The sequence below is a fragment of the Copadichromis virginalis genome, linkage group LG20 (assembly GCF_057382275.1).
Source record: "Copadichromis virginalis isolate Kocher_CV1m ecotype Utaka linkage group LG20, C_Virginalis_male_GT1.1, whole genome shotgun sequence".
Classification (NCBI taxonomy): Eukaryota; Metazoa; Chordata; class Actinopteri; order Cichliformes; family Cichlidae; genus Copadichromis; species Copadichromis virginalis.
Window position 1 is genome coordinate 16,160,374 of NC_140637.1, and position 26,996 is coordinate 16,187,369.

General features: G+C 41.5%; 1 protein-coding gene and 1 long non-coding RNA gene across 3 annotated transcripts; one reads left to right on the forward strand and one right to left on the reverse strand.

Moving 5' to 3' along the window:
• On the reverse strand, nt 1-25,276 carry mfn2 (mitofusin 2). 2 transcript variants are annotated; one of them, XM_085442751.1, is made up of 19 exons: nt 24,925-25,276; nt 24,055-24,125; nt 22,303-22,484; nt 20,902-21,037; nt 20,647-20,809; nt 20,445-20,569; nt 14,604-14,712; nt 13,759-13,866; nt 13,055-13,208; nt 8,993-9,060; nt 7,476-7,597; nt 7,135-7,261; nt 6,958-7,062; nt 3,529-3,631; nt 2,828-3,051; nt 2,407-2,562; nt 1,716-1,912; nt 1,475-1,609; nt 1-506 (listed from the first exon to the last, which is right to left on the reverse strand). In XM_085442751.1, the coding sequence occupies exons 3-19, from the start codon at nt 22,478-22,480 to the stop codon at nt 437-439; spliced, it is 2,280 nt and encodes a 759-aa protein (XP_085298877.1). In that variant the 5' UTR covers nt 22,481-22,484; nt 24,055-24,125; nt 24,925-25,276; the 3' UTR covers nt 1-436. The 2 variants fall into 2 exon arrangements, with proteins under 2 accessions (XP_085298877.1, XP_085298876.1); XM_085442750.1 differs by lacking the exon at nt 24,055-24,125.
• Nucleotides 25,277-25,788: 512 nt separating this feature from the next.
• LOC146684494 (uncharacterized) lies at nt 25,789-26,688 on the forward strand. The gene is made up of 3 exons (XR_014917181.1): nt 25,789-26,164; nt 26,316-26,371; nt 26,503-26,688. It is a non-coding gene; the product is annotated as an uncharacterized LOC146684494 (long non-coding RNA).
• Nucleotides 26,689-26,996: the final 308 nt, after the last annotated feature.

A 26,996-nucleotide genomic window follows, 5' to 3' on the forward strand; every position in this document is an offset into this window, starting at 1 on the left:
GAGTGTCTTACTTCTGTATTTGTCCAGTGTTCACATGTATACACAAAATCACATCTATACAGGCGGAAAGTACCAGGTTAAGCAGAATTCCATTAAAGGACAGCGTGACAGAGTTTTTGACAGAAGGTGGTGGGGGTGTGACCTATCAGTGCTGATGAGCCATCAACAGATGGCCAGTTCATGTTCATTTGCACATTACCACAACTGAACACGGACAAGCTCAACAGACTGATCCTGGCATCACGTCAACACAACTACATGACAACTAATTAGCAGCTCCTTCAACTTATGTCAGATATCCAAACCACGCCTTCTGTTAAAAGTAATGTTAGTATTTCTCTCAGTGACTTCAAATACACCTGTGAGGAACCATTAACAGATGTACAAAACGTTGCTCCGGTGCCACTCTTTCCCTCTGAGGATGTTCCACCTGGTTTTACTTGCTGTGATGAAGATACTGCTGGGTGAACATGTTGAGCTCACTGTCCAGCCAGCCCGCTTTATTCCTGAAAAGGCACAAATGCAAACACACGTTTAAAAAAATAAAAAATAGACAATTATGCAACAAGTTGCATGTTTAAAAGAGACACCTGCAAACAGCATGTGTTGATCAGAAATATAGTCATCCTGAGATCATGCTTGAACATGGCATAGTGCAAAAAACACTCTGACCCTGCTGTGAATGGCTGCACAACTCAGTTTGGAACCTGGCACAGCCTGGTGTAGTTGGTGGACTTCGAGGTTCCAGTTTATGTGCTGCTTTTTCTTTTTGGACCAGAAACATGTTTTCTTTCACTCTCTGCAGTTGTGTTATCAATGTTTTTGCTAAAAACTGGGGGCTGTCTGGGTTTAATGTTGTCAGGAGTTTTATTCACATGCTGCTGTTAATTACATTTCTGTTGCAGGTCTTTTTTTAGTCACACATGTGGGCAAAACTCATGTTTACATCATCATATAAAAGCATAGAATGTGTCCATTTTTAAATGAATTACTTGATGAATCACACCAGCCCTACAAATTTATTTAGTGTGAAGCATGCATCACCAGTTTCACGGGGCTAATGCAAACAACTGTTCATATTCACACCTATGGCCAATTCCAAATCATAAATTAGTCTAATGTGCCTGTCTTTGAACTGTGGTAGCAAGCCCAGATACTGAAGAGAACCCATTTAGGCACAGGGAGGACATGCAAACACCACATAGAAAGACCCCAGCTTGTCAGCAGGTTGGAACCTAGAACTCTTTGAAATAGCTTGTCACCTGTAACCTGTGAACAAAATGTTTAATAATGCCTAGTGTTTTACAAGTTTGACAGTTAACTCGCTCTTTCCACCACTGCAATTTCATTTTAACTGGAAATATGTTGATAGTCAGGACTTTGCTCCTCATCACTCCGCCCAAGACTCTACATTGTAAAGAGAGACACACAGCATGCATGAGCAAAGAGCCACAGTTGAGGTTAGCATTTTTACCGTAGCAGCTTAGCCTTGCTCTGGAGGCTGTCCAGCAGCTCGATCTTGCTGTTCATGTCAGTGATGTCATCTTCAAGATTTTGACGGGTGATGTCTACCTGCTGGCAGAGCTGAGCAAATACCCCAGCCAATTCCCTGTCAACCACACACAGCGTTAGAAAGGCTCGACAATATTCAGTGCTGGATCACAAATATACTTGGCATTCTCTCCTGTAACATTAGTCTAATTATGTGTGCTCACTGCTGGACTTGGTGGCTGCAGTTGGATCCAGTGTAACTGACAATGAGCTGTAGCTTCTCACTGGCGTAATCCACAAACTGCCTCTTAAAGGCTCTTTCTTTGGCCTTGGTGGTCCAGGTGAGCCGCTCATAGATGTAGAGGAGCCCATAAAGGCCCAGTGACAAAGCGATGAGACGCCAGCCCACTGCTTTCCAGATCTACACAGAATGAAAGACCAAGGTCAGGCTGAAACATAGGCTGAGCACTACGTCTACGTTTAATGGTTGGCTATTATGAAATAACAAAAGGCATGAGGAAATAAAATCAGCATTCAAAAAGTTAGTTTGGAATCTTCATAGTGCAAAAATTTGAATAACTCTTTAATAAAAACTATGATAAAATGATGAACTTAATGAGAAAGCCTTTCTGGCAAGTGTTACAGGTGGTGAGTAAACACTGTTGCTGTGGTTTTATTGTGCTTTTTGCCAGCACGTAATCAAAAACATCACAGTTCAGATCATTTCAACTCCCATCCCACAACAGGAAAAGCAAGTACTGTCCCATTTTCAGAGCTTTGCAATTCACTCTGTAGAGCATTATAATACATTTGTTGCCCATCACTACCTCTTTGATTCTGGAACACCAAAACAGATCTGTTTCCTTAATATTTCATTCAATTCTAATTGTGTGCGGTGTGTTTGTAGATCCTCACCACTCCACCAACGACAAGAACACCCATGGAAGTACGGGAGGTGAGGGAAGCAAGACCGGTCACCATAGAGACCATCAGCTCCTCCTGGGTCATGGCGCTTTGTGGAAATGGAGGCATGCTGGTGCTGACCGGTGTCAAGGCCATTGGGCGAGGAACCTGTATGGACAACACAGCGAATAACCTCACAAAGCACACGGCCCTGTACAGATCAATCCAGCTCTGGTCTTTTTGTCCTGGTTTTATTCTAGTCATGTCCAACAGTAGGACACAGCTGAAGGTGAAAAGGAAGCTTTCTATATCAATTTAGGTATGTGATTATGCTTTTTGTTTCAGGATTCTATGCATCAAATATGCTTTTTAATTGTATACAATGTTGCTTATGTAGACACTTTGAGGAAGTTTATGCTTCTGGCAATGTTACCTGGTCATTGTAGCCCATGAGAACGCGTCGGGTATTCTTGGGTCCAAGGAAGCGGTTGACCAGCATGGTCCAGCCCAGAGAGAAGTGGAAGCTGATATCTTCTTGAAAGTCACTGCAAAGCTTGTCACAGGCGAGGTCATAACTGAGGCTGAAGCACTGACTTCGAGGCACCAGCTTGTCAACCTGCTCTCTCACGGCACTGGGCAGCAAAGGCTTCAGACCCTCTGCACACATGAACAGAAAACAGCAGCGTCATTGTGAAAATAAATAATTATTTTCTGCTTGGCTTTGAATTACAACACAACAGCAATAACGACAACAACACAATTTTCAAACAATAACTATTCCATATAGCAGGGGTGGGCAACTCCAGGCCTCAAGGGCCAGTGTCCCTGCAGGTTTTAGATGTGTCCTTGATCCAACACAGCTGATTTAAATGGCTAAATTAGCTCCTCAACATGTCCTGAAGTTCTTCAGAGGCCTGGTAACGAACAAATCATTTGATTCAGGTGTGTTGACCCAAGGTGAGATTTAAAACCTGCAGGACACCGGCCCTCGAGGCCTGGAATTGCCCACCCCTGCCATATAGTGTAACTAGTTGCATGCCACAAATACACATGTGTTTGGCAATCATAGCTGAAAACCTCATAGTGGCTTAACGTAAACCAGAGCCTGTTGAAGTAGAAAGGTGGACATATTACCAATCATGTCATTCTGTGTGGTCTGCAGTGCACTGCTGATGGAGGTGGAGCACCTCTCCGACATGTTCTTGCCCAGGCCCTCCTCTATGTGCCGATGGAGTTCCTACAACAAACAATGACAAAGAAATGTTAAAGCATTAGTTTTTTTGAAAGGTTTAACGACAATCCCTTATATAAGATGTCATTACAGACCACAATCTGCATGTCTCTTTCACTGACACCTTTGATTATTGATATACCTTTATTAGTCCCACAAGGGGAAATTGACAACCTTTTTTCTACTGTGTAGGTTCAGGGCCGCTAACAAACATCTAAACTAAATGATGATATGGAAAAAGGTATATTTTATTGGCCGGGCATCCAAAAGAATGTGCGCTGATGGTGTGCATCCTGCCTGAAGTGTCAGATGGTTAACCAGCCGACCATTCCAAAAGCCTCTTTGTACCCATTATCAGGTCTTATTTGACTGCACACTTAAATGGTAAATGGTAACTGAAGTCTTATGATTCTTATGTAGCGCTTTTCTACTCTCCCGCACTCAGGACTCAGGGCTTTATACAACATGCCACATTCACCCATTCACACAAGCACTTCTTCTGTGCTTTTAAGATTCTAACATTAAAAGGTGGATGCATGAGAGAGCAACTTTGGGTTAAAATCTTGATATTTATATCTTAATATCAAAGATATTTGGCATGCAGTCTGGGGGAGCCAGAGTTCAAACCACCAACCTTCCGGTCAGTAGATGACCTGCTCTACCTCCTGAGGCTACACCCCTTCTGAGCTACACTTAAAGAGCTGTATGAATTATTTGGCATTAAATCTGTTTGGACTAGTGTCTACCACCCTCAGACTGACAGGCTGGTGGAGAGGCTGAAAAAGACTTTAAAGTCCATGATTTGAAAGTTCATTCACGAGGATTTACGCAATTGGATCGCTGATTAGACCCTCAGTTGTTTGCTGAGGTACTCCAGGTCACGGGGGTGTTGGACCTGGTTAAGGGAAGCTGGAGGGAAGGTCCAAGCCCAGCTAAAAGCCAGATTTAATACGTCTTGGACCTTAGAGCAAAGCTGCACACACTGGGGATGTTGGTATGTGAAAATCAGCTTCAGGCCCAGGAACGTTAACTTACTGCCAATTCCAGTCTCTGCTCAAGGAGATGGATAGCTCATACAAAGACATCCCGCTCCACTGTGCTGTTAGATGGCTTATCTGTAGAAAGTATCTTGCTGATAGAACTGGACATCTCAACGAGCATAATCTCAAATTGCAGGAATCAGGACAAAATGTTTCAGATATACGCGACAAGTGGGAGGCTTTGGTTCAAAAGCTGGCAGTTTTTTTTCAAGCGATGTTGAAACATTCTGCTACTTCAAATGCCCCAAGGAGCTGTCCACGGTCCTGATATCATCCCTTATATGACCCTGGGATGAAACTGTGGAGTCCAAAGTGAGACCCAGATTGTGACTTTCTGTGGATGGTGGGATGGGGCAAGTGTCAATGTCAGTGAGTAGATTTCCATCTTTTGGAGAAGGGCTTTTGGGGGCCACAACTGACCTGACTAAACATAAAAGGCAAAATGTTTAGAGAGAATTGGCCAAAATGCTGAAAAAGGGGTTGAAGAGTTGCCCAGCGCGTCATAGTTCATGTAGTGAAGGGTCTATAAACATCACAAACAATGTGGTCTGTGCAGCAGGGAAAATGAGTGGGACTGCCCCACTCATATTGTGTGTGTGTGTGTGTGTGTGTGTGTGTGTGTGTGTGTGTGTGTGAGTGAGTGAGTGAGTGAGTGAGTGAGAGAGAGAGAACGGAGAGTTGAAAACAAGTCGCGACCGATGAGAAACGGAAGATGAAGCACGTAAATATAATAACCACTACAGTCATTGCAGAGTGCCTGACGAGCCCAGTTGTAAGTAAGCTGTTAAGAGTCAACTGTACACTGTGTTCGCCGCCTCCGAAACAATAAAGTCCTGTTGGAGCAGCCTTTTAACGCCTCTCTCTGTCTCTCGCTAGCAAAGTTGACCCAGACAGTAAAGCTAACTACCGGCTACCAGCCCGACACGGAACCCGACGTATTAACCAGAGGTCTCTTTACCATGGTTCAGAGTCGTGGACCTGGCCGAGGTAAAAACAGAGTACAAACTGTGTTAGTTCAGTAAGAGAGTCAAACACTAATGTGTACACTCATGTCTGCAAATGATAGCAGAAGTGCTGCCCCGTGTCTGGCCAGAAAGAGAGTACAAATTTGTTTATTTGGTAGTTCAATGAAAGGCTTCAGTTAGCTAAGAGTGAGGGGGAAAAACAATTGTGCTTACTTTTGCAGATTTTTCTTATCATAGAATATTTAAAATAAAGAAAAGCACTACATTTTTGGAAATATTTGTGGATATTTTCTTGGTTTTTCTTTTTGTTCTACTTGATCACTTAAGTGGCCCTCCAATGAGATGACAGTGGCGGCAGCAGCAGCCCACAGCTCCTCTGAGTTTGAGACCCCCTGGTCTATATGGTTCTGTGTCTACTCTCTGACATAGATGTTTCCTGTGTGAAAAAGTGATTGCCCTCTAAATCATCACTGGTTATACCACTCTTTGTCAGCAAGAATTGCAATCAAGTATCTGTGATAACTGGCAATGAGTTTTCCCCATCACTGAAGAGAAATTTTGGCCGACTCTTCTTTGCAGAATTATTTTAATACAGTTATAATGGAGGCATTTTTAGGAATGAATGGGCTGTTTAACGTCATGCCAAAGCATCACAATCAGATTTAAGACCAGAGTTTGACTACACCACTCCAAAACCTTCATTTTGTTTTTCTGGGAAATTCAGAGGTGGACTTGCTTCTGTTTTTCAGATCACTGTTGTGCTGCATAACCCAGGTGGCTTGAGCTTCAGAGCATGAACTGATGGTCAAACATTCTCTTTCAGGATTTTCTGGCAGAGAGTAGAATTCATGGACAATATTGTGCAATTAACATACCTTGATGTACTTTCACTACACCTGAAAAGTTGATTCTGTTCATCTGGACGTAGCATTGTCAGTAGGAGAAATATTTCATCACTCATTCAAGTTTGCATAATGACTGGAACTAGCACCAGTGGTGAACAATGGGCTGTGAGGTCAGTTCCTTAATGATTGACCAGGGAGGATATGAAAAAAATGATAGGTTAGCCTTGTTAGACTGTGAGATTTCCATCAGTAATAGGGTACATTTAAAAGTTGACGTGTACTGGAGACCAAAGCATACGGATCAGTATTTAGAGTTTGACTCTCATCATCCACTGGAGCACAAACTGGGTGCCCTCAGGATGCTACAACACACAACGAATAGCATCCTCACAGACACAGCGGCCAGGGAAGCAGAAGAACGTCATATCGAGAAGGCCCTGAGTAAATGTAAAAGTCTAAGAATATGCTAAAGTTAAACTCACATTTTTGTAGACCTTGAGCACCACTGGTGATGGATGGAAGTCCATATGGAAGTCGTCCACCAGCACATGGAGCTTCCTGATTTCCTCTGCCATGGCATTAGAAACCTAAAAGAACAACCACCCTCTTTTTAGCTGAATCCACATAAACCAGGACAGTCACACTGTGCCAGAATTCACCTGTCTCTCCACCTCCTCAGTAATCTTCTTGATCTTGGACTTGCAGTCCATGGTCAGTAGATCCAACTGCTTGTCGATGAACTCTAATCGGTCCTGACGGTCCTCTTTGGTCTCCAAACAATAGACTCTACACACCAACCCACACAGCTTTTTAAGTTTAAAATGAAAGTCTATTAAAGATGGAGATGTGCTGCACACATGGGTCTTAATCACAATGAAAACCATTTATGGGAATTCTTTCCCCAGGCACTCTGTGGCTAAAAGAGGAGGGCAATGCTTTTTGGGGGTCTGTGGTTTAAAGTCTCAGCATATACAAATACTGCTTTTAATCACAGACTCACCTCTGCTCCTGTGCAGCAATGTATACCGAATCCATAATGTGACGCAGGGCTTCAGAGATCTGCTTGGCCCTCACTGTATGCTGCTCAAATTTGGTCTTCACTGCAGACTGTGATATACACTCCTAAATACAGCAGACAGACAGCAATTCAGATATCAAATCAAGAAAAATGACAGAATGCAACTGAATGACCCTGGATCTGATGGAATTGAAGGTAAATTTCCAGCTTTAAATCACAAATGTAGTTAGACTAAGTTACATAATCTGCATAAGAATATTTTTTTTATTTCAACGGGACAATGCGCATTAATTAACATGATAGTCGTTATTTACAGATAGGGATATATAATCATGTATAATACCCCATACCCCAGTCCTGTCTATTCTGATTGTAATAACAGAACCGAAGTAAAAACATAAAAATCCTGAAATCTATTAAAGTATGACATCAAGTGGACCAGTATAGCAAAAGCAGTAATGGTGCACTTGGAAAAATAAATCTGTTGGGCATTTTTATTGGCCTTCAGACAATAATTCTGATTGCTACAGTCACAGACAGGACAGTGAAAAAAATAAATAAAAATACAATGACATGATGAGTGCAGGCACAGAAAGCTCTATGTGAAAGCTAATTTACACCATGGAGCCCTGCTTTCAAAAACTGGCATAGATAAAACTCTATGTAGCTGGATTTATGAAATAAGTGCTTTTTATAACATGTTTAGCGCCATCTTTTTCCAGTACAAAATGTGACATCCCAGAGTTTGTTGGTTGGTTGGTTGCGGTCAATAAGAACAGTAAAACTAAAAAACAGTTTAAGAGGATAACTGTTGTGCTGTCCCTGGCTACAACAATGGATTTTATGGTAACAAATCAAGAATATCTGCTTTCTCCGTCTCCCCCTTTACCAGTAATTGACTCTGTGTTGTTTGGCTAGCTGCACTGAGAAAGTAAAATGCATCTGTTGGTCATAATGTTCGGGTTTGTAAAACACTTTATGAATGAGTACTGTGGACGAGACTGTTTCAAGTTGGGTGACAGGTGGTTCACCAGACCGACAAGCTGGAGTCAGAAACTCTGATTTTTACACCATCTTACTACCAAGCCGTGCAAGCAGCTGATGGGATCAGGTTAATGCATGTGAATCACACCAGAAACATAACACAATCTGGAACCCTATCAGTATATCTGCAAGAAAAATAGCTAGAAAACGGAGGCTCAGGGGAAGAGATACCACCCTTTGTGGAAACCTCCCCCCCCTCACATCACCTCACTGACTGGATTACTTTATATTAAAATTAATAAAACAAAAGCAAAGCCCAAATTTAAGTGTAGGAAAGTATAAGGTGGACATTTTTTGAATATATTTTCCCACTGACATACAGATGGATGTTAGGATTTCCAATTGTGCGTTTCACATAGATGTATGAAATTTCACATGTTTGAATCATATGTAGCATACCGATTCAAACATACAGAAATTAGATCAAATCTCATTTCTAGTTTTGAGGATCTTACCTCGAAACGCCGTTCAAAGTTCTGGAACTCAAACATTCTGGCCTGAAATCCTTCAGCAAGAGCGCCACCTGAAACAGCACAGGAGTGAGAATGTGTGCTACAGTGGGTTTCACACTTTTTATCACCTCACTTTAAAGTCTATTCAAACTCAAAAAACTATACAGATCACATACAACTTTTACGTGGCACAAGAATTCTGTGTTTTTTTTAATCTATTTAAACACAAAGAATAAGCCAAATTAAACATTTTCTAATACTTATCAGTAATCTAATAATTAATTAATATAAATATATCCATTTATTTTTATATTAAAAAATAAATTCCCCCCTCGGCCCTCCGGGCAGTCTATCCTTCAAGCTTGGGGCCTCTACCAGAGGCCTGGGAGCTTGAAGGTCCTACACAGTATCTAGGACGGTGTTCCTCTGGACGGAGTTCTTGGATGTTGTTCCTGAGATCTGCTGGAGCCACTCGCCTAGCTTGTAGGTCATTGCACCAAGTGCTCCAATTACCACTGGGACCACTGTTACCCCTCACCCTCCACCTCTTCTCTGAACCCTCGGTACTTCTCCTGCTTCTCATGTTCCTTCTTCCTGATGTTGCTTTCATTCGGTATAGCCATCTGGCTATCTTGGTTAGCCATTACCAATTTGTCCATTTGTATCTGGAAATCTAACAGGATCTTAGCTCGGACATTCTTCAACGCCGTCGGGTGGTGACCTCGGGACTTGTACACTATGCCGGCCACTTGGTTATGGCGCTCTATGTATGTCCTGCCTGCTAGCATCTTGCACCCTGCTGTTATGCGCTGGATTGTCTCATGAGCATCTCTACACAGCCTGCACCTGGGGTCTTACCTGGTCAATTTCTTGATCATAAAGAGCAGATTGTAACCATGATCATGACCATTGATCAATAATTAGTGATCAAAGATCATTATGGACCTGGCAGTCATAGGCTACGTACATACATACACGGATTTTCGAAAACTGAGATTTTCCATTTTCGTTTTTAAAAAAAAAAAAAAAAAAAAAAAAAAAAAAAAAAAAAAAAAATCTCCATCCACATGTAAACGCCAAAAACAAAGTTAAACGCTCTGAAGAACATGCCAATCCATGCCATCCTAACCATGTAGAAGTGTTGGCCAATCAGAAGTCAAGAAGTCTGGGAGGGAAAGAGTAAACCGGGTTTTGTACGTTCATAAACTCTCAAGTACTTCTGAAAAGTTTGTGTTTTTCTGAAAAGGCAGCTAATTTTGCGTTACTTTTCAAGTGCCGTCATCATTTCAAATGTTAATAACTAAAGACAGTATTTTGGCTGGTGTAGACTCACAACTTAGGAATGAAAAAAAATGTATACAACATACATAAATTTAATTTAAAAGAAATTACATTTATTTAAAACCAATTTGCGTTGTGAGAGCGTCTGTATTGAATGTAGAAGCCACGTCCGAAGTTCACTCTGATGCCTCTGTCTTTGTAAATGGAGGGACAGTAACTGTGTGTGTGTATATGTAAGCGTGTAAAAACTGCAGATAGTAAGATTAACAGCGACAGTATTTTTTTATTCTAGAAATTTCTCTCATGTAAACAACAACGTGGCATCACAGCGTGACGCCACGTTATTTCCATTTAAATGAAAAATCTCAGTTTTTAAAAATACCCGTGTATGTATTCCGATTCACAAGGTCCTGAATCGATTCGATCCTCGATTCGATTCAATTTAATTCAATTCAATTTGAATCTGGGAAATTTTGCCTCAGACAGTCAGAAATATTATAATTCAGATCGGTACATTTACATATTTTTGTATCTATAAAAAGGAAGCTGACACTTTCCAGACTTTATCAAAGGTGTAAGCATCACAGCAGATGCCTTTGTGTCAAAGTAGCTGAAGATAAAACAGAAAAACATGAAGGCGACTTTCCTGGCCTGGGATTTTATAAAAATACTCTGCAGTACATCAAAAACAAAATAAAACCATTAATCAACATATGAACATTACCTCTGAAGTTACAGCGGTTTTATTAGAGACACGGCTAAGCGTTTTGCATTTTGCATAATTTTAAAAAGTTTAAATTTGTTCAGAAGCCTATTGAACGGCAGAAATGAGGCTTTCTTTTGGAAGTAAGTGAAAGGAAAAAAACAGCAGCCGACAGCGCTGTAAACAACTTGTGCGTAATAAGAAAGCGAATAATACAGAAAAAAGAGATTTTAGACTGGAAACTGTTCTTGAAGTACAGAGAGAGCAAGAGAGAGAGAGAGAGAGCTGTGCATGAAGTGTGGTGGAAGCAAAACAGCAAAAGTCAGAGTGAATTCATGACGATGTTTATGTGAAGCGTAGTTTGGATCTTCTTTTGCTGCTGGTTCGGTCAATATTGTTTGGAGAGAGATAAAACTAACACCTTTAGAATCAGCGCAAAATGGGCATAAACACAAAGTGTGGACCCGCTGAAACATCAGAATCAGTGAGCTGTCGGTTTTCAGCCCCGACCGTGTCTGTGCCGTCGGGTGAGAAAGGCGACATCTCACTGATTCTGATCCGCAGGTCCGCGCTTTGTGTTTAAGTCTTTGTGCAGAATCCGTGTACCTGCTCTCATTTAAAGCTGTTTTAGCTGTTTGGTGGTTTTCGAAATTTTGTGATTCTGGCATTTCGGGCAAAATTAATTTATATTAAAAAAATCGATTCAGGATTTTAATGAATCGATATCACGTTATCCAAGCCAGAATCGATTTTAATCGATAAATCGATTATCAAAACCCACCCCTACTATGACTGCCAGGTTCATAACGGTCTTTGATCACTGGTTATTGATCGGTGGTCATGATCATGGTTACAATCTGCATTTTATGATCAAGTTTTCCGTGACTGAAAGCACAGTTTACGTGTGGACGAAAGGCCCAAACGCATAGAAGAATCTGCGTTTTCAAAAATATCTGTGTATGTGTGGACATAGCCATAGAAACCTATGTATGCAGAGGTGCTGTGCGTGTGATATTTTATTTATATACTAAAGTCAATTGCACTTTTAGTCCACCAGATGGTGCTGTTGAGGTTTAGTGAGTGAGCAGAGCTGAGTGCTGCATAAAGAAAGAAGCTGGTAAAAACACAAACAGAGCCATTGGAGAAACAAACAGCACACAATTCAACACACAGGCTTTCCAAAGAGTGGCGTATGAAAGTAAAATATTTAGAGGATACTAAATCATGTTTAAGACAGGGATGTGACCCCATCCCACCTTTTTTTCTCCACTGACAAAACTAACAGCATGCTACAAGGAAGTCAAAGGTAAAGTTGAAGTTTTAAATGGACATTGCATGTACATTACAGACTTCGTATTTATGACTAGACTTGTTAATGTTACATTGTTACTGGTCAAGCCTACTATGTTATAGACTGGTTGTTATATAGCGCTTTTATATTCGAGCACTCAAAGCAATTAACACAACACGCCTCATTCAGCCATTCATACAAGGACTTTTCTTTCTACACGAAGTACATTTTTTCTAACATTAACACTCCAATAAATGCACCAGAGAGAAACTTGGGGTTTAGTAGTACTCCTAAGGATACTTTGGCATGCAGAATGGAGATGGGAACAGCTTTTCTGATTAGATAAATGACCTCCTCTACCTCCTTAGCTACAGACACTCACAAATGGCTGTGTGGCACCATGATGGGATCAATAACCTTGTCACATGGCTGTAAAGAAAAGCAGAAAATGTTTTCTGGCCTTGCTTACCTTCCACTCTGTCTCCTGCATGCACAAAACATCTACCTTCATCCTGTCCATCACATCAGTCATGGTCCTTACATTTAAAGTACCCACTCCTCCACAATCCTGCCTTTTCTCCTCTCTCACCGTCTCATCTTCAGCCAACAGTAGCCCAGTACCTACCAGCCTTCCACTGGCCAACAGCACCAGAGGCAGTCAACAACTTGGGCCCCGATCGATCTAGTACAATCTTATCATTGTACAGAGCTTGTCAAGGAACTTTTTTTGCTGCGTATTTCAAAATTCAAACCTTTCCAGAGTTTTGATTGCGCAGACTGGTTCCCTCACCTGCTTCAGGCATTCCTTGAGCCTTTTGCACACGAGCCTGAAGTACTTCCTTGGCAGAAACGAAGAATATACGGTCACCAGCCTGGGCTCGGTCCACTACACCCAATTCATCCACCAGAAAATTAGTGCAACGGTTCATATGCTGCCCACGGACCTGGTTGAGCAAGAACACACTTAAATTAGCAAGAATCACAAAGGCAAAGCCTACCAGAACAAAGCTTTCTTTGGATGAGGAAGTGATGCCACATTGAGATTTATACATTTACGGTATTAAGAAAAATTAAATAGAAACGTTTCATAAACTCTCTTAGAAACTTCTAATACAAGGCAAAGAGGACACACTGCAGCATCAGACTAACACATTATTAAAAAAATGAATCTTTAGACAGGTATTGAGAGTTTTGAGGTGATTTCTCCTGGAACAGTGCCCTTTAGTGTGTAACCAACAAGCCACAATAAGGACCATCTTAAGGTTTGTAGTACCTCCTGACAGCTAATACGCATTCATGCACACACAACTTTAACAAAGTCATCATCGTGTCTTTAAATTTGCCCACCACAGCAACAAGGACACCTCTTTAGCTGTTAGGAGACCAAAATGTCCCATGTGAGACATCAAATGGTAAATGCTAAACTGAAGTGGACACTCTTGCTAGTGTTACAACAGCCATAAAGAAGTACTTTGTGTATACACCATAACTGACCTCCTCCATATATTCAGGTTCTGAGGCAGAAGCATCCCAGCGGTTGTTGAGGATGAAAATGTTGGGACTGGAAAGTCGCTCATTGACCTTGTGAAAGAAGGACTTCTCCTGCAGGATGAAAATGTACCAATGTTTGGAAAAAAAAAAAGGAATCCGTGAATGAGAAAATGCAAATGGTTGGCAAAAAAAAAAAAAAAAGTTAGATTCACATTTCTTTATACTCAAACCACCATTATTGAGGGAGGCACTGTTACTCTGAATGAGACCCATCAGGACAGAAATCTTTCATCATAAGAAAAAGAACCCTTTGAAATACTTTGGATTCATCTGTGATGACCTTTCCTGATGGCAACTATAGAATTATTCTTCTGTCAAAGGTCATGTGCCAAAAAAAAACAAAAACAAAACAACAATCCAAGTAAATAATTTCAAGGTAGTATGTTTTCATTGGCACTCATACAATTAAATTCCTGCTTCCAAACAGTCAAAAGGGAGTTCATTTGAGCAAGCAAGATTCAGCTGTGAGCACCAACAGCTACCCACAAGAGCATCAAACTGCAGCAGTGTGCAAAAACCAGGCTTCTTTGTGCACAAAGCTGCAGAGTTCTACGCATGTCAGTTGTTGAATTTATTTGTGTTGGCGGTAAAGCATGAATACCTGTCCCTGTTAAAAGAAATTATTTGTCTGGATTATGTTTTCTCCTCACACGACTTTTGACAGGGAAAACACCATATAAGCAAAATGTTCCCAATGCACAGCAGTGTCACACAATCCCCTCACTCAGATTGTTTTGACATGTCATCAACAGTCCTGTTTGAACCTCATCTCTTCATGCAGTTCTTACCGTTTGCATCAGCGTGGATTCAGAGTTTGCCACAAGAACAAACACATCAGCATCCAGACAGAACTTGTCGATCCAGCTGTCGAGCTCTGTGGTAACATCAATCCCTGGGCTTGAGATGCAAACATGATGTTAAACAACAGAATCAGAGTCCTCGCCAAGTCAGCACAGCCACTTTCATTAAAAAGAAAATTTAAATCCAATATCAAATACTCTTATAGTGAAGCAGAAATACGGTTTGGGACATTTTTGTGAGACAAGCCTCGGTCTCACTCTGCTTCAAGTCAGCCAACATCTTTCCATAAAGTCAGCCACCTACAGTAACGAAGCCGCCACCTTGTTTGCCCAGCTTTTCCCTTTAGGGGTCGCCACAGCATCTGCCTTCATCTCACACTATCCCAGAATCCTCCTCTGTCACACCAACACTCTGCATCTCCTCCTCTGCAGTTACCCTTAGCACTACAGCTGAACTTCCCCAGAGCTTGTCTCAACTCCTTTCTGAACTCTGAACAACGTTCTTGCTACTTCAGCTTCCAGCATTTAACTCTTGCCTCTGCCTTCACTCACTTTGGAGATCAAAAGAGGTTCCTGACTTCCAAAGTCATCCCACAGACTAGCATGATGCCATCCACATTATCCTCTCTAACTGTTAAACATTTCTCCTGAAAAAACTACCCAGGCTACTTGTGTTCACAGCTGTCTTACACTGTATCACTGTATATAATGCTACTGTTGGCACTGTAAGGCATAGATTCAGATTGGCAGAGTGGCAGTGTGCCATCAATGAGAGTAGCTCATTCTTTATTTTTGCATTAATAAATGCTGCTGTCTGTGAGCTGCAATCAGTCATCCATTCTTTTTTTCTGCATCATCACAAATTTCCCTCATATCCTGTGATATAAATTTGAGGCTCTGATATCCCACCCCTGGTTCGGTCAACTTCCCAAATGTCTCAGGAAGAAAAACTAGGATCAAAAGCTGGAGGTGACCTTTTTAGTGCTCCTCCATAGAGAGTACACTTCCCTCTACCTCAGCAGGAGCAAAAGCATGTTAAACTTCTTCTTGCATCCTGGTTTTCACTTGTCTGATGCTCTTTGGCCCTACAGGTCCTTCAGTCACAGCTTCTGTCAAAGTCCCATAACAACAATGTACTTCAACATGCACTGACTGTGTCTCTGTCTGTCACCTCTCTCTGGCAAACATTAAATGTGCTATGACACCGTTTTACACAGGAAAAGCTGATGTCACGAGGATTCCCAGGCATCGACATTAAGAACAAAAAGAAGAAAACCCATAGATGATGTAGTAGCTCATCACTGATCCAACACAGTTCGCAGGTTGGTCCCAATAACCTGACAAATATGACCCCGACCATCAGGTGATCTCGGGGTGGCTGTAGCTCAGGTGGTAGAGTAGGTCATCCACTGATCGGAAGGTTGGTGGTTCGATTCCTGGCTTCCCCTAGTCTACATGCCAAATATCCCTGGGTAAGATACTAATCCTCAATTGCTCTCCAATGCATCCATCGGAGTATGAATGTTAGCTATGAAGCACTTAGAAAGATGTGCATTCACCCATTCGTACAAGCACAAGTTGTGTAAAGTGCTTTAAGTGCACAGATGAGTAGAAAAGCGAAGCAGCCTTTCATATATGCAACCTGCTGAGTGTTACCTAATTAAAACAGAATGAAGCTCTGCTGTAAAGCTATAGGGTTGCAAACTGTTTTCAAGCATTCAGTTGATAATGCAGAAATCTTTGTGTATTCCTAGTGCTACTGAGTCTGTTACACCGTTTATAGCTAGGGTTGCAAAATTCCCGGAATTTTCAAAGATGGAAACTTTCCATGGGAATTAACGGGAATTTATGGGAATAAAGTGGGAATTTTCAAAATTGAAGGTTGGCTCTTCTTAGGGAACTTAAATATAGTTGAGCAAAGTATATTTTAGCATAATATTGACAAAAACAAACAAATGCAATTCAAATACACTTGAATATCCATGCCATTCCTTAATCACATGTACAGAGCACAAGCTTGCTGCATGGCTATTGAGACCACCTACTGGCACTGTGCATGCCTCCATCACATGTACACATGGACCACACTTTTGAGCCTGAAGGACAAAGAGTATTAAAGGCACACATTTGAGCCTGTGGACTTAACAAGTGAGGTAAGTTTTGATGATATTATGGGAAAATATATTCATTAAATGTTTAAATTGTGAATATCACATAAAATGTATTAATCTGGTAGATAGCAATCTGATAAGATGCTAAATAAAATGCTAGCATCTGTTAGATGCTAAATAAGCCATAGCTAGTATAACATAAAGAAGATGCTAGCTTCCTCATTTGGCTGTTTTGTTTTGAAGATCATTCCAGTTGTTTAGCTAGCCTTACTATTTATATCTGTTTATTATCATATTGCAATTGTATTATTACGATCTCTTGCATTGCATTAGCATTTTTACAAGCTCTTGTTTTATTTTACAGAAAAATGCCATGTGCGCCATCTGATGTGTGGAGACATTTTACACCAGCTAATGTACAAGGGAAATCTGTATATATGTGTAAGTATTGTGATAAGACCTACGTGAAGAATGCCACAAAAATGCAGCAGCACATTGCAAAGTGCAAAAAAATTCCTCAAGGCCCAACACATGCAGCAGCCAGGAGGTTCCACTCAAGGGGAAAATGAATCTGTTTCAGCTGTATCAGAATCAGATACCCACTCATCAGCTCCTGGTCCCTCTGGCATCAGAGGATTCTTTGATTTTATGGATGACACTAGCCAGAAAAACGCAGATGAGTGTTTTGCTCGTGCAGTCTATGCAGCTGGCTCACCCCTGATGCTGACATCCAATGTGTACTGGAAGAGATTTTTGAATGTTCTCCGACCAGCATACATTCCCCCAACCAGACATGCATTGTCTACTCATCTACTGGATGAAGAGTTCAGTCGAGTTCAAGAAAAGGTGAAACAGACCATTAACCAAGCTGACTGTATTTCAGTCATCTCTGATAGATGGTCCAATATCAGGGGACAAGGAATTATTAACTACATAATCACCACTCCTCAGCCTGTGTTCTACAAGAGTGTAGACACAAAGGAAAACGGACACACAGGCCAATACATTGCAGATGAGCTAAAAGTGATCATCAATGACCTTGGACCAGATAAGGTTTTTGCACTGGTCACTGACAATGCAGCCAACATGAAGGTTGCCTGGGCACATGTGGAGGAGACCTACCCACATATAACTACTATTGGCTGTGCTGCCCATACACTAAACCTTCTCCTAAAAGACATAATGGCACTAAAAACAATGGACACTCTGAATAAGAGAGTGAAGCAAGTTCTGAAATATGTTAAAGGCAAACAAGTAACATCCGCTACATTTCTGTCAAAGCAAAAGGAAAAGAACAAGAGTACTACACTGAAGCTTCCCAGCATAACGCGATGGGGTGGTGTTGTTATCATGTTTGACAGCCTTCTGGAGGGAAAGGAGTCTCTGCAAGAGATGGCCATATCCCAGTCTGTAGGCATCGACAGTGACATCAAGAAGGTCATCTTGGATGATGTGTTCTGGGAAAGAGTATCTAGCAGTCGGAAAACCCTCAAACCTATTGCAGCAGCAATAGCGAAGATAGAGGGGGATGGTGCCATCTTGTCAGATGTCCAGTGCCTTTTTGCAAAACTCAAAGAAGAAATCCAGACAATTCTGCCCACTCCCCTACTACTGAAAGGAGAGGAAACGGCTGTGGTCAAGTCATTGGAACAGCGGAGGGAGTTCTGCATGAAGCCAGTGCATGCAGCATACATGCTGGACCCCAAATATGACAAGGGCATACTTTCTGGGGAAGAGATCAACGGTGCCTATGCGGTCATTACAGCCATGTCTGACCACCTGGGTCTCGATAAAGGCAAAGTTCTAGGCAGTTTGGCAAAGTATCGAACAAAGCAAGGCCTTTGGAAAGGGGATGGAATATGGCAGTCATGCCAGCACATATCTGCAGCCACCTGGTGGAAGGGACTATGTGAATCTGAGGCCCTTGCACCTGTAGCCTCCATCCTCCTCCAAATCCCACCATCATCAGCCGCCTCCGAGCGCAACTGGTCACCGTTTGGGAACACCCACACAAAGGTTCGCAACAGGCTCACAAATGTGAGAGTGGAAAAGCTGGTCGGCATTCAGGCAAACCTACGGCTCTTTGAGCCTGACACAGAGCCATCCTCAACAAGGCTGGAAAGTGACACTGAAGAGGAAGACTCAGAGTTGGATGCTGAAGAAGTGGACATGTTGTTGGATGATGATGAGGTCCAGGAAGAGTCTATTGACTGAGCAAAAATGAGAAAAGAGGATTGCTTGAAGGAAGATTTGCATGTTTAATGGGACGTTTTGGAGGATAAGTGGCATTTTTCATTTAACCTTTTGAATGGGACTTTGTGGAGATTTTTGGACAGGGGGCAATTTTGAATGAGCGGGGTTAGGGGATGGTAATATTGAACTCAACATTTCTGTTTTTATTCATCCATGAAACAAGTTATTGAAACGTGTTCTATTCTACTGTACTTACAAATAAATCTGTTGAAATATCTGTTGAAAACATTTTGCATGGAGGTTTTCTTATGATTTCTGTTTATATTTATGCTTGGAAATAATATATTCCCAGTTAGTTCTCCTAAATTCCCATTAATTTCCATAATTCCCATTATTTCCATGGAAAGTTTCCAATATGGAATATTTCCAAAATTCCCAAGCTTAACTTACCATGGAAATTTACCGGAAATTTTCCGCCCCTTTGCAACCCTATTTATAGCTACCACAACGCAGACTGATCAGTTACATCTATAGGCCATTCATGACCATTAATAACTGTTCAGTCAGTTCATTTCGCTGTGGTGTTCTTTATTAGGCTATGCCAGAGTTAGAATTGAGCACACCGAGTAACCATTGAAAATTGAAATGGATCAAATTTAAAAGTCATGCATGCAGCTGTCACGCTAGAACAGGGGTGGGCAATTCCAGGCCTCGAGGGCCGGTGTCCTGCAGGTTTTAGATCTCACCTTGGGTCAACACACCTGAATCACATGATTAGTTCATTACCAGGCCTCTGGAGAACTTCAAGACATGCTGAGGAGGTCATTTAGCCATTTAAATCAGCTGTGTTGGATCAAGGACACAACTAAAAAACCTGCAGGACACAGGCCCTCGAGGCCTGGAGTTGCCCACCCCTGCGCTAAAATAAAGCTTAGATTTCAAGGGGGCAGCTAAATAAATATAAAACAGCTTCTGTGTTTGACTGAGGCTGCTTGGAGAGGTCGTCAGCCTTAGCTAAAGCTCTGATTTGTTTTTTAGCGTACTGCTGTCTTCATATTGTGCTTTGCTTGCAGAGATTTAATCCAAATTCTTTGAATGACATGTTTATATGTGATGCAATCTCAAAATCTGACTTCAGAAATACTATTCTTATATTGCTTAACTTCACAACTTTACTACAAGGTATAGACTCCACAGGATGCTCTCAAGTTTGTTAGTTGTGAGAAAAGCAAGGCAAAGCTTTTCAGGTCTGTTATAACCCCTGTCCCAGCTTCTTTTTAAACAGGTCGGTGGCTTCAAATTCAGATAGAACATATATTTTAAAAGAACACATTTCTCAGTTTTCCAACTCTGACACCTTGTCTTTGGACTATTACACACACAATTCAAATGATTTCCAAATCACTGCAATTTGATTTACATTTTCAGTGGGACCACACATTTTCTGGAAATGGAACTGGACTTTAAAAATGGCCTCAACTACTTGCAAGACCCCTAGAATTATTCCACAAAACATGTATCTGACCTGTCCACCAGCACTAGATCATCCCTGAGCAGAGCACACTTGGCCTTAGGCCACATGACACAAACAAGGCTGCCAGCATCCAGATCTTCATCCTGGTGGAGAGCATGGGCCAGCTGGTTCACTGTCTGGAACCACAGACAACATAAGAGTCAGATATGAAGCTTCCTTTCCACACAGAGTCGACTTCGTCGGCTTTGCTCACCTTTATGTTCTTCCTCTCCTCAGAGCCTCCAGTGAGGATGAAGGCCTCATTCCCATCTGTGCCCTCCACCCTCAGAAAGCAGTTGGTAGTGTGTCCTATCCCAGATGGCAGAACCTTGTCACACAGCATGGCATTGATTACTGAGCTCTTCCCATTACTGGTCCTGAAGAACACGTAGCAAAGCTGTGATCAGCATCTCACACAATTCTACTTCGAGTCATGAAATAAACTCGCACTTATTTTAAGTGTACATACCTTCCAAAGAAAACCACCTTCATATGCCGGCGGGCTAGAACTTCTCCAATGCCGGTCACCTTGGCAAGATAACCCTGGACCTCCTGGACCTGCTCCTCCGTGGCAACCGGGTCTAGCTCTTCACTTTTGTATGCCTCTAATATGTCAAAGTCATCAGGCGGAGGTTAGCTTTTCATGCTGAAAGTTATCATATTCATTCAAAGTGATTTATGCCACGTTCTCAAGATCAAAACACAGACCTTCAATGACAAAAAAGGCCTGACTGAGGAAGAAATAGTATGACGCTGGACAGATCACCTCATTCAAACTCTGTGAGCACTGATGGCTGTAGCATGAACAACAGAACACACACTCAAAACACACTAAGCAACCAGCCACAGATTATCAGAGGTTTTGGTTCAGGCGTGCGGGGGTGGAGGTGGGGGGGTGGGGTAATCTGACAAAGAAGATCTTTGAGATCTTTTTTGTCTTTGTCCAGACATGTGCTTGCGTTCAACATGATCTTACTGCGTTAATTGGATTTCCTGTGTTGTGTAGTGCCGTATCAGAATCAGAAAGGGGTTTATTGCCAAATGTTGAGCAGGTTTACAACATTAGGAAATTGCTGCGGTGCTTCAGTGCAAACATAGTGTCATAAATAGCACTTAAATAGACATGAAAAAATAAAAGTAGGAATAAGAATTAAAAGTGTATATCAGGCTTGTGCTGATAAATTTTCCCTGTGAACTTCAGTGTGCCTCGACTATAAGCCACAGCTCATCGTCTGCAGGATGTAGCACACTCACATAATTCAGTGTGAAACAGACTAGGGTTACGACTATCGATTATTTTAGTAATCCATCGGTTAATAGAGTAATCGGATAAGAAACACTTTTTTTTTTTTTTTTAATTAATGAGTCTAGTCCCCCCCGCCCCCTCGGGATTTTGGGGTCTGATGCTTAGGTCATAAACATGACACAGTTGATCGATCAATCAATCAATCAATCATCGATCCAAATGCATTTGAAAACTGAAGAATGTGCTACTTCTGTGGCCAGCTGACCTTAATGAATGCAAGGGTCCCTGTTGTCTTTTTGTGTCTCCAAGTAATGTTCTGACTGTACTACGTGCCCACAGCAGGCTTAAAGCGTCTCTATGACAAAAAGCATGCAGGCTGCTGTCATGCTATCTGTACTGCGGGGAAATAAAATAACAACAGTCTATCCCAGCTGACAGCACAAAGGTTACCTGGGACTGGCCAGCGCATGGTAGCAGGATCAAAGATACAAGCTGGGAAAGCACTGCAACACTGATAGCGGTTTGGACAGAGTCCAGAAAAATATCAATTCAAGCAAGACTCTTTACATTTGTGACTTTTACGTGTAGTAAAGTGGTAAGAGTGTGTGTTCGGTGTTGTAGTACCTTCCAGGAAGGAAGCACTCTCCTTGATGTAAGCCCCCAGCTGCTCAAAGATCCCGTTGATCTTCTTCTTTGCTGTGACAAAATGTTTAAGCGGTGATGCGTTCACTTCCGCCATGATTCTTTTTTCCTTCTTGCTATGAAATGGGTTGGTGCTGAGTCGTGGAAATACCAGAGACATGGCACTAGAGAGATAAAACATCACAGACACGCCCAGTATGTTTAGCAAAAGCGACACATTATTCAGTGCAAGCACATTTACTTTCTTACTGCAAACTGGACTGACAAGCTGTCTGAAATAGGAATTCGGCCAATACTCGTCTAATAGTGCACTGCATGCTAGCCAGGGGTAGCCTTAAAAGACCATTTCATTGGTGACAGCCTATTATTTGTTGTAAACGAAAACTGTTATCTTTACAATTATCATTATCACACTCTCTCACACCATTTTTCTAATAAAGAAACCAAAACAACCGTTGAGGCATGGCTTATTGTTAATAAAGTCTTAACATTTATTACCAAACATCTTCATTCATATCAATAATCTGTCAATTTTCTTACTCTAGGCATCTTTCCTCCCAAACATTTGACATAGAGAGGTCATTCCACATCGAATCAACCTGACAGCAATGGACTGATTTAGGCAACAGGCTGGGCAGAAAATAAATCTAATTAAATTTTTCTCTTCAACCAGCAAGGGAATCCACAATTTTCAATCTAGAGCCATCATTTGATCCTCAAATTGTAGGAAAATGTGTCCCCTTTCCCACAAGGTGCTCCTCAAAGGCAACAGATGTATACTTTTTGATCTGGAGGTATTTGAATGAAAGGAGTGCCATTTCAGTGCTTGATGCAGTTCTATTATATTTAGATTGGTTTAAGAAAAGCAGAAAGCAGCTGTTTTTCACTCTCTCTCTCTTTGAATACATTTTCACAGCACAGAACACACATGTAATGCCACTGTTTTGCACATGTCTCAACTCTGTATATTTTTATATATTTTATTTATTGTTTACTCTATTTAATTTGTAAAATATGTGTATACACACACACACACACACACACACACACACACACACAGAGAAAAATATTTAGTATACACATCCAGAAATGCATATACTATTATATATTGTACATATATTTATTAGTTTCAGATGTAGCCATTCTTGTATTTTGCTTGTTTACATTATTGTATTTTGCACAACTCTGTTGCTTGTGAAGCTCATACACAAGAATTTCACTCACATGTACTGTACCAATGTACCTGCACATGTGATGTGACAATAAAAGTGATTTGATTTGATGTAGAGCAACTTCTTCTCTTGATCTCTAAAGCAAGAAGATACCATTTACAGTCTGGGTCTTATAAGCCTTTAAGTGCCAAGCCAAATAATGTTGTCACTATGGTAACTTTGCTGATGTTCTGACAGCTGATTATCTGATTTATTTAAATATTATCATTGGCCAACACTCTGCTCTGAGTGTTTTTAAGCACAGCCTTGTTTCCCTCTCTCAGACTAATGGCTCCTAAATGTAAAAAAAGACCAAATTAAAGGGTCATCTTCAGAAGGAAGAGGATGGCTACACAGTCCGTGTCTATCCTGGGACAAGGAGTAAAAGTACTTGGGCGTCCACATCCACAACAGGGTGAAGTGGATGACCAACAAAAGCCTGGAAACAAGAACGGAATGAGAAGCCCCTATTTGCTAAGAAGCCGATATCCTTCGACATGGGCAGCAATATGATGGAGATTACCTGTCAGTCAGTTGTGGTAAGCTTACTGTACTTTTTCTTTGCCGTCGTCTGCTGGGGCAACAGCATCAGAGCTGGTAAAAGTAACACACTGAATAAACTTACTAGGAAGGCTGGCTCTGTGATTTTAGAACCTAAATAAACAAGCAATATAACAAACAGCAAAACTTTGGATGAAGCATAGTACAAATAATAATAAGTTAAAATAAAGAAGATTAAAAAAAAAAAAAAAGAGTGCCCACTGTGAAAGACTGTAGCAGTCACTGACCTCACAACTGCTATATCTAAATCAGAAACAAATTATCAGCCTCGAACCACAAATGAACACTAAGCAAGTTTCTTTTATCATTTTTAGCGGCACCCCCGCTATGTGAGTGCGGGTTTATGAGAATACCGACAAAGATGGCACTGCAGATCTATGAAAGCTTCACCTCATCCATGCAGAGTCAAAACCAGCTAAACATGCTGGTTGCGCTCCGTCACCGCCCCTGCGACCTTTCACACAGTGCTGAAGATAATATTGCAGCAGTGCCATCAAGCTCTTCTTAATGCTGCTTTTAATATAAACACAAATAAAATAGAAACACTCGGCACGTTGCGCCAAGTTCTTTTAACACTGACGCTTTCCTCATCTTTGTGCAAGCTAATCTATGTCATCAAGTACTCCGGCTGCACAATCTCTGATTAAGCTTCTGTTTCTCATATGTTCCTCCATCTTTGTTCTTGACCATGACACAAAGTCCTGTTAACAGTCTGGAGTAGCTGCTCAAGGATAAATTACGAGCTACGAGCTGACCTGTCAACCAACTTCGATAGGAGCTAAGGCTAGCTTCACTAACGACTTGCTAAGTCAAAGCCGTGGGTGTGCCTTACCGTGGATGGAGTCGTTCTTCACAAACAGTCCTCTTACATTGTGCCCCCGAGGCTTCTGAATACTCTACAAGTCACCGAGCTCCCCACGACCCCACACACCTGTACGTTATACTGATAACTCAAGTTAGCTGCTACTGCAAGGGGCGTCTCCGCGTGTTCCAAGGACCTTAAAGCACTGACTTTGACTGCGTTGGTTTTTAGTAAACCCCAAAGACGTCAAACAGTATACTTTAAAGGTTGATCTTTATATAGTTTCCCAGCGCACACTACGTTCCAGCATTGTGTCGACTATTCCGTTTACTATCTGCGCGACCCGCTCTCTTCTTTAGTGTCAATGGCAAACAGCTCTAAGGTGGAATACCGCCACCTGCTGGATTGGAGAACAGCTGCTGCAGCCAGGTCCTCTTGCCTCTGGTGGCACGAAGTAGCAGGGGCGTGGCTTTTAGCTGATGCTTCCTGCTACCCATGAACAAAAATATTTGTGCTTACAGTATTTTGTGCTCTTTTCATAAAGTCTGTAAGTTTGAATGAGTCGTCAGTACTATATTTTAGAAAAAGAAATAACATCAACCAGAGACAGTCTAGAGCAGGGGTGTCAAACTCAAATACACAGTGGCCAAAATTCAAAACTGGAACAAAGTTGCGGGCTAACATTAATATTTATTGAAAAAAAAATCTTCCTCCAGATATGAGAATGAATCTTTTCTTATGGACCCAAACAAGTTTTGCTGAAAAACTGAATATGGAACAAGCATAGCTTAATACTAAACAATATATATATATTAGCTGTATAATACCAGTAGGCATACCAAATAGTAATTTAGTATGGCTTCGCGGGCCAAATTTGGCCCGTGTGCCTAGTGATGGGACGTTCTGTATCGAGGCTTCGGAGCGTGTGTCGAGTAATGGAGGGGGCGTTTCCGCGAAGCGCGTATCGAGGCTTGCTTCATTTATGGGAGGAGCTGAAAATGATGACGTCCGAAGCCTCGCTGCCCGGCTGTACCACGTGACTGGTTCATGAAGTGGTTCGAACTTTGCCGCGAGATATGACAGCGATATAAACCCCTCAGACTTCATTCAAAAATGTGGGTGTTTGATGGAGAGTTGCGGTTAGTGAGAGTTTGGAGACCGTTTGGAGGTTTATGAGAGTGAGGAAAGTCAGGAGAGAATGGAGCCAGCTAAGAAGAGGAGGATGTCCTCCCCTGTGTGGGAACATTTTGATCTTATTCCTCCCAACAAGGTATGTAAATTTCTACAGAAGATGTATTTTCATGATACTGATGGTGCAATACAATTTATGTTGAGCTGTCTTGACTTTTGTACAAGGTGAAGTGTTTGCTATGTGCCAGGGAGCTGGGATATGACAACAACAACACCTCATCCATGCTTAGGCACTACAGAGCTTTGCATGAGAATAAGGGGGACACCGATTGTGGAGCAAGACCAGGTGAGCCATCAAATGCAATGATAATATAGGATGCAGTAATGTTACTAAATGATATAACAATATTATACAACTGTTATAAGTTACGTGTGTGATATTTATATTTGTGCTTTATCTTTATTGTCTTTCCTCAGGAGAACAATCTCAAATAGATGAAGACCTGGTCAGCATGGTGATTGAGGACTCCCAGCTATTTAGCATTGTGGAGGACAAAGGATTCAAAAGATTTGTTAAATCATTAAATCCTAGCTATGTTCTCCCCACTAAAAAGGTCATAAAAGCAGTGAAAATTTAGTTTTTACAGAATAAAATGTGAACAGGCAGGATTGAGGCTCAAAGCCTCAGTGTGTAGCTGTCCATACCTCAACGTTACAAAAGCACAACTACTGTCCACACCCCAACCACACCTCACCTCACAGTAAATGATCATTTCCATTTCAAGCATTTCCAAATAATCATTTCCCATACTGCCACTATAAATATACACAGTATACTGCCATCACTACAATATACATGTTTTACACACTCCTTTTGTTGTTGACATTTACAGGCTGTGTGCAAAATGCCACACTCTTCAAATTCATGCCAGCTATTATTTTTACGTCCAGTAGGTGTCCTGCTAGAGCAA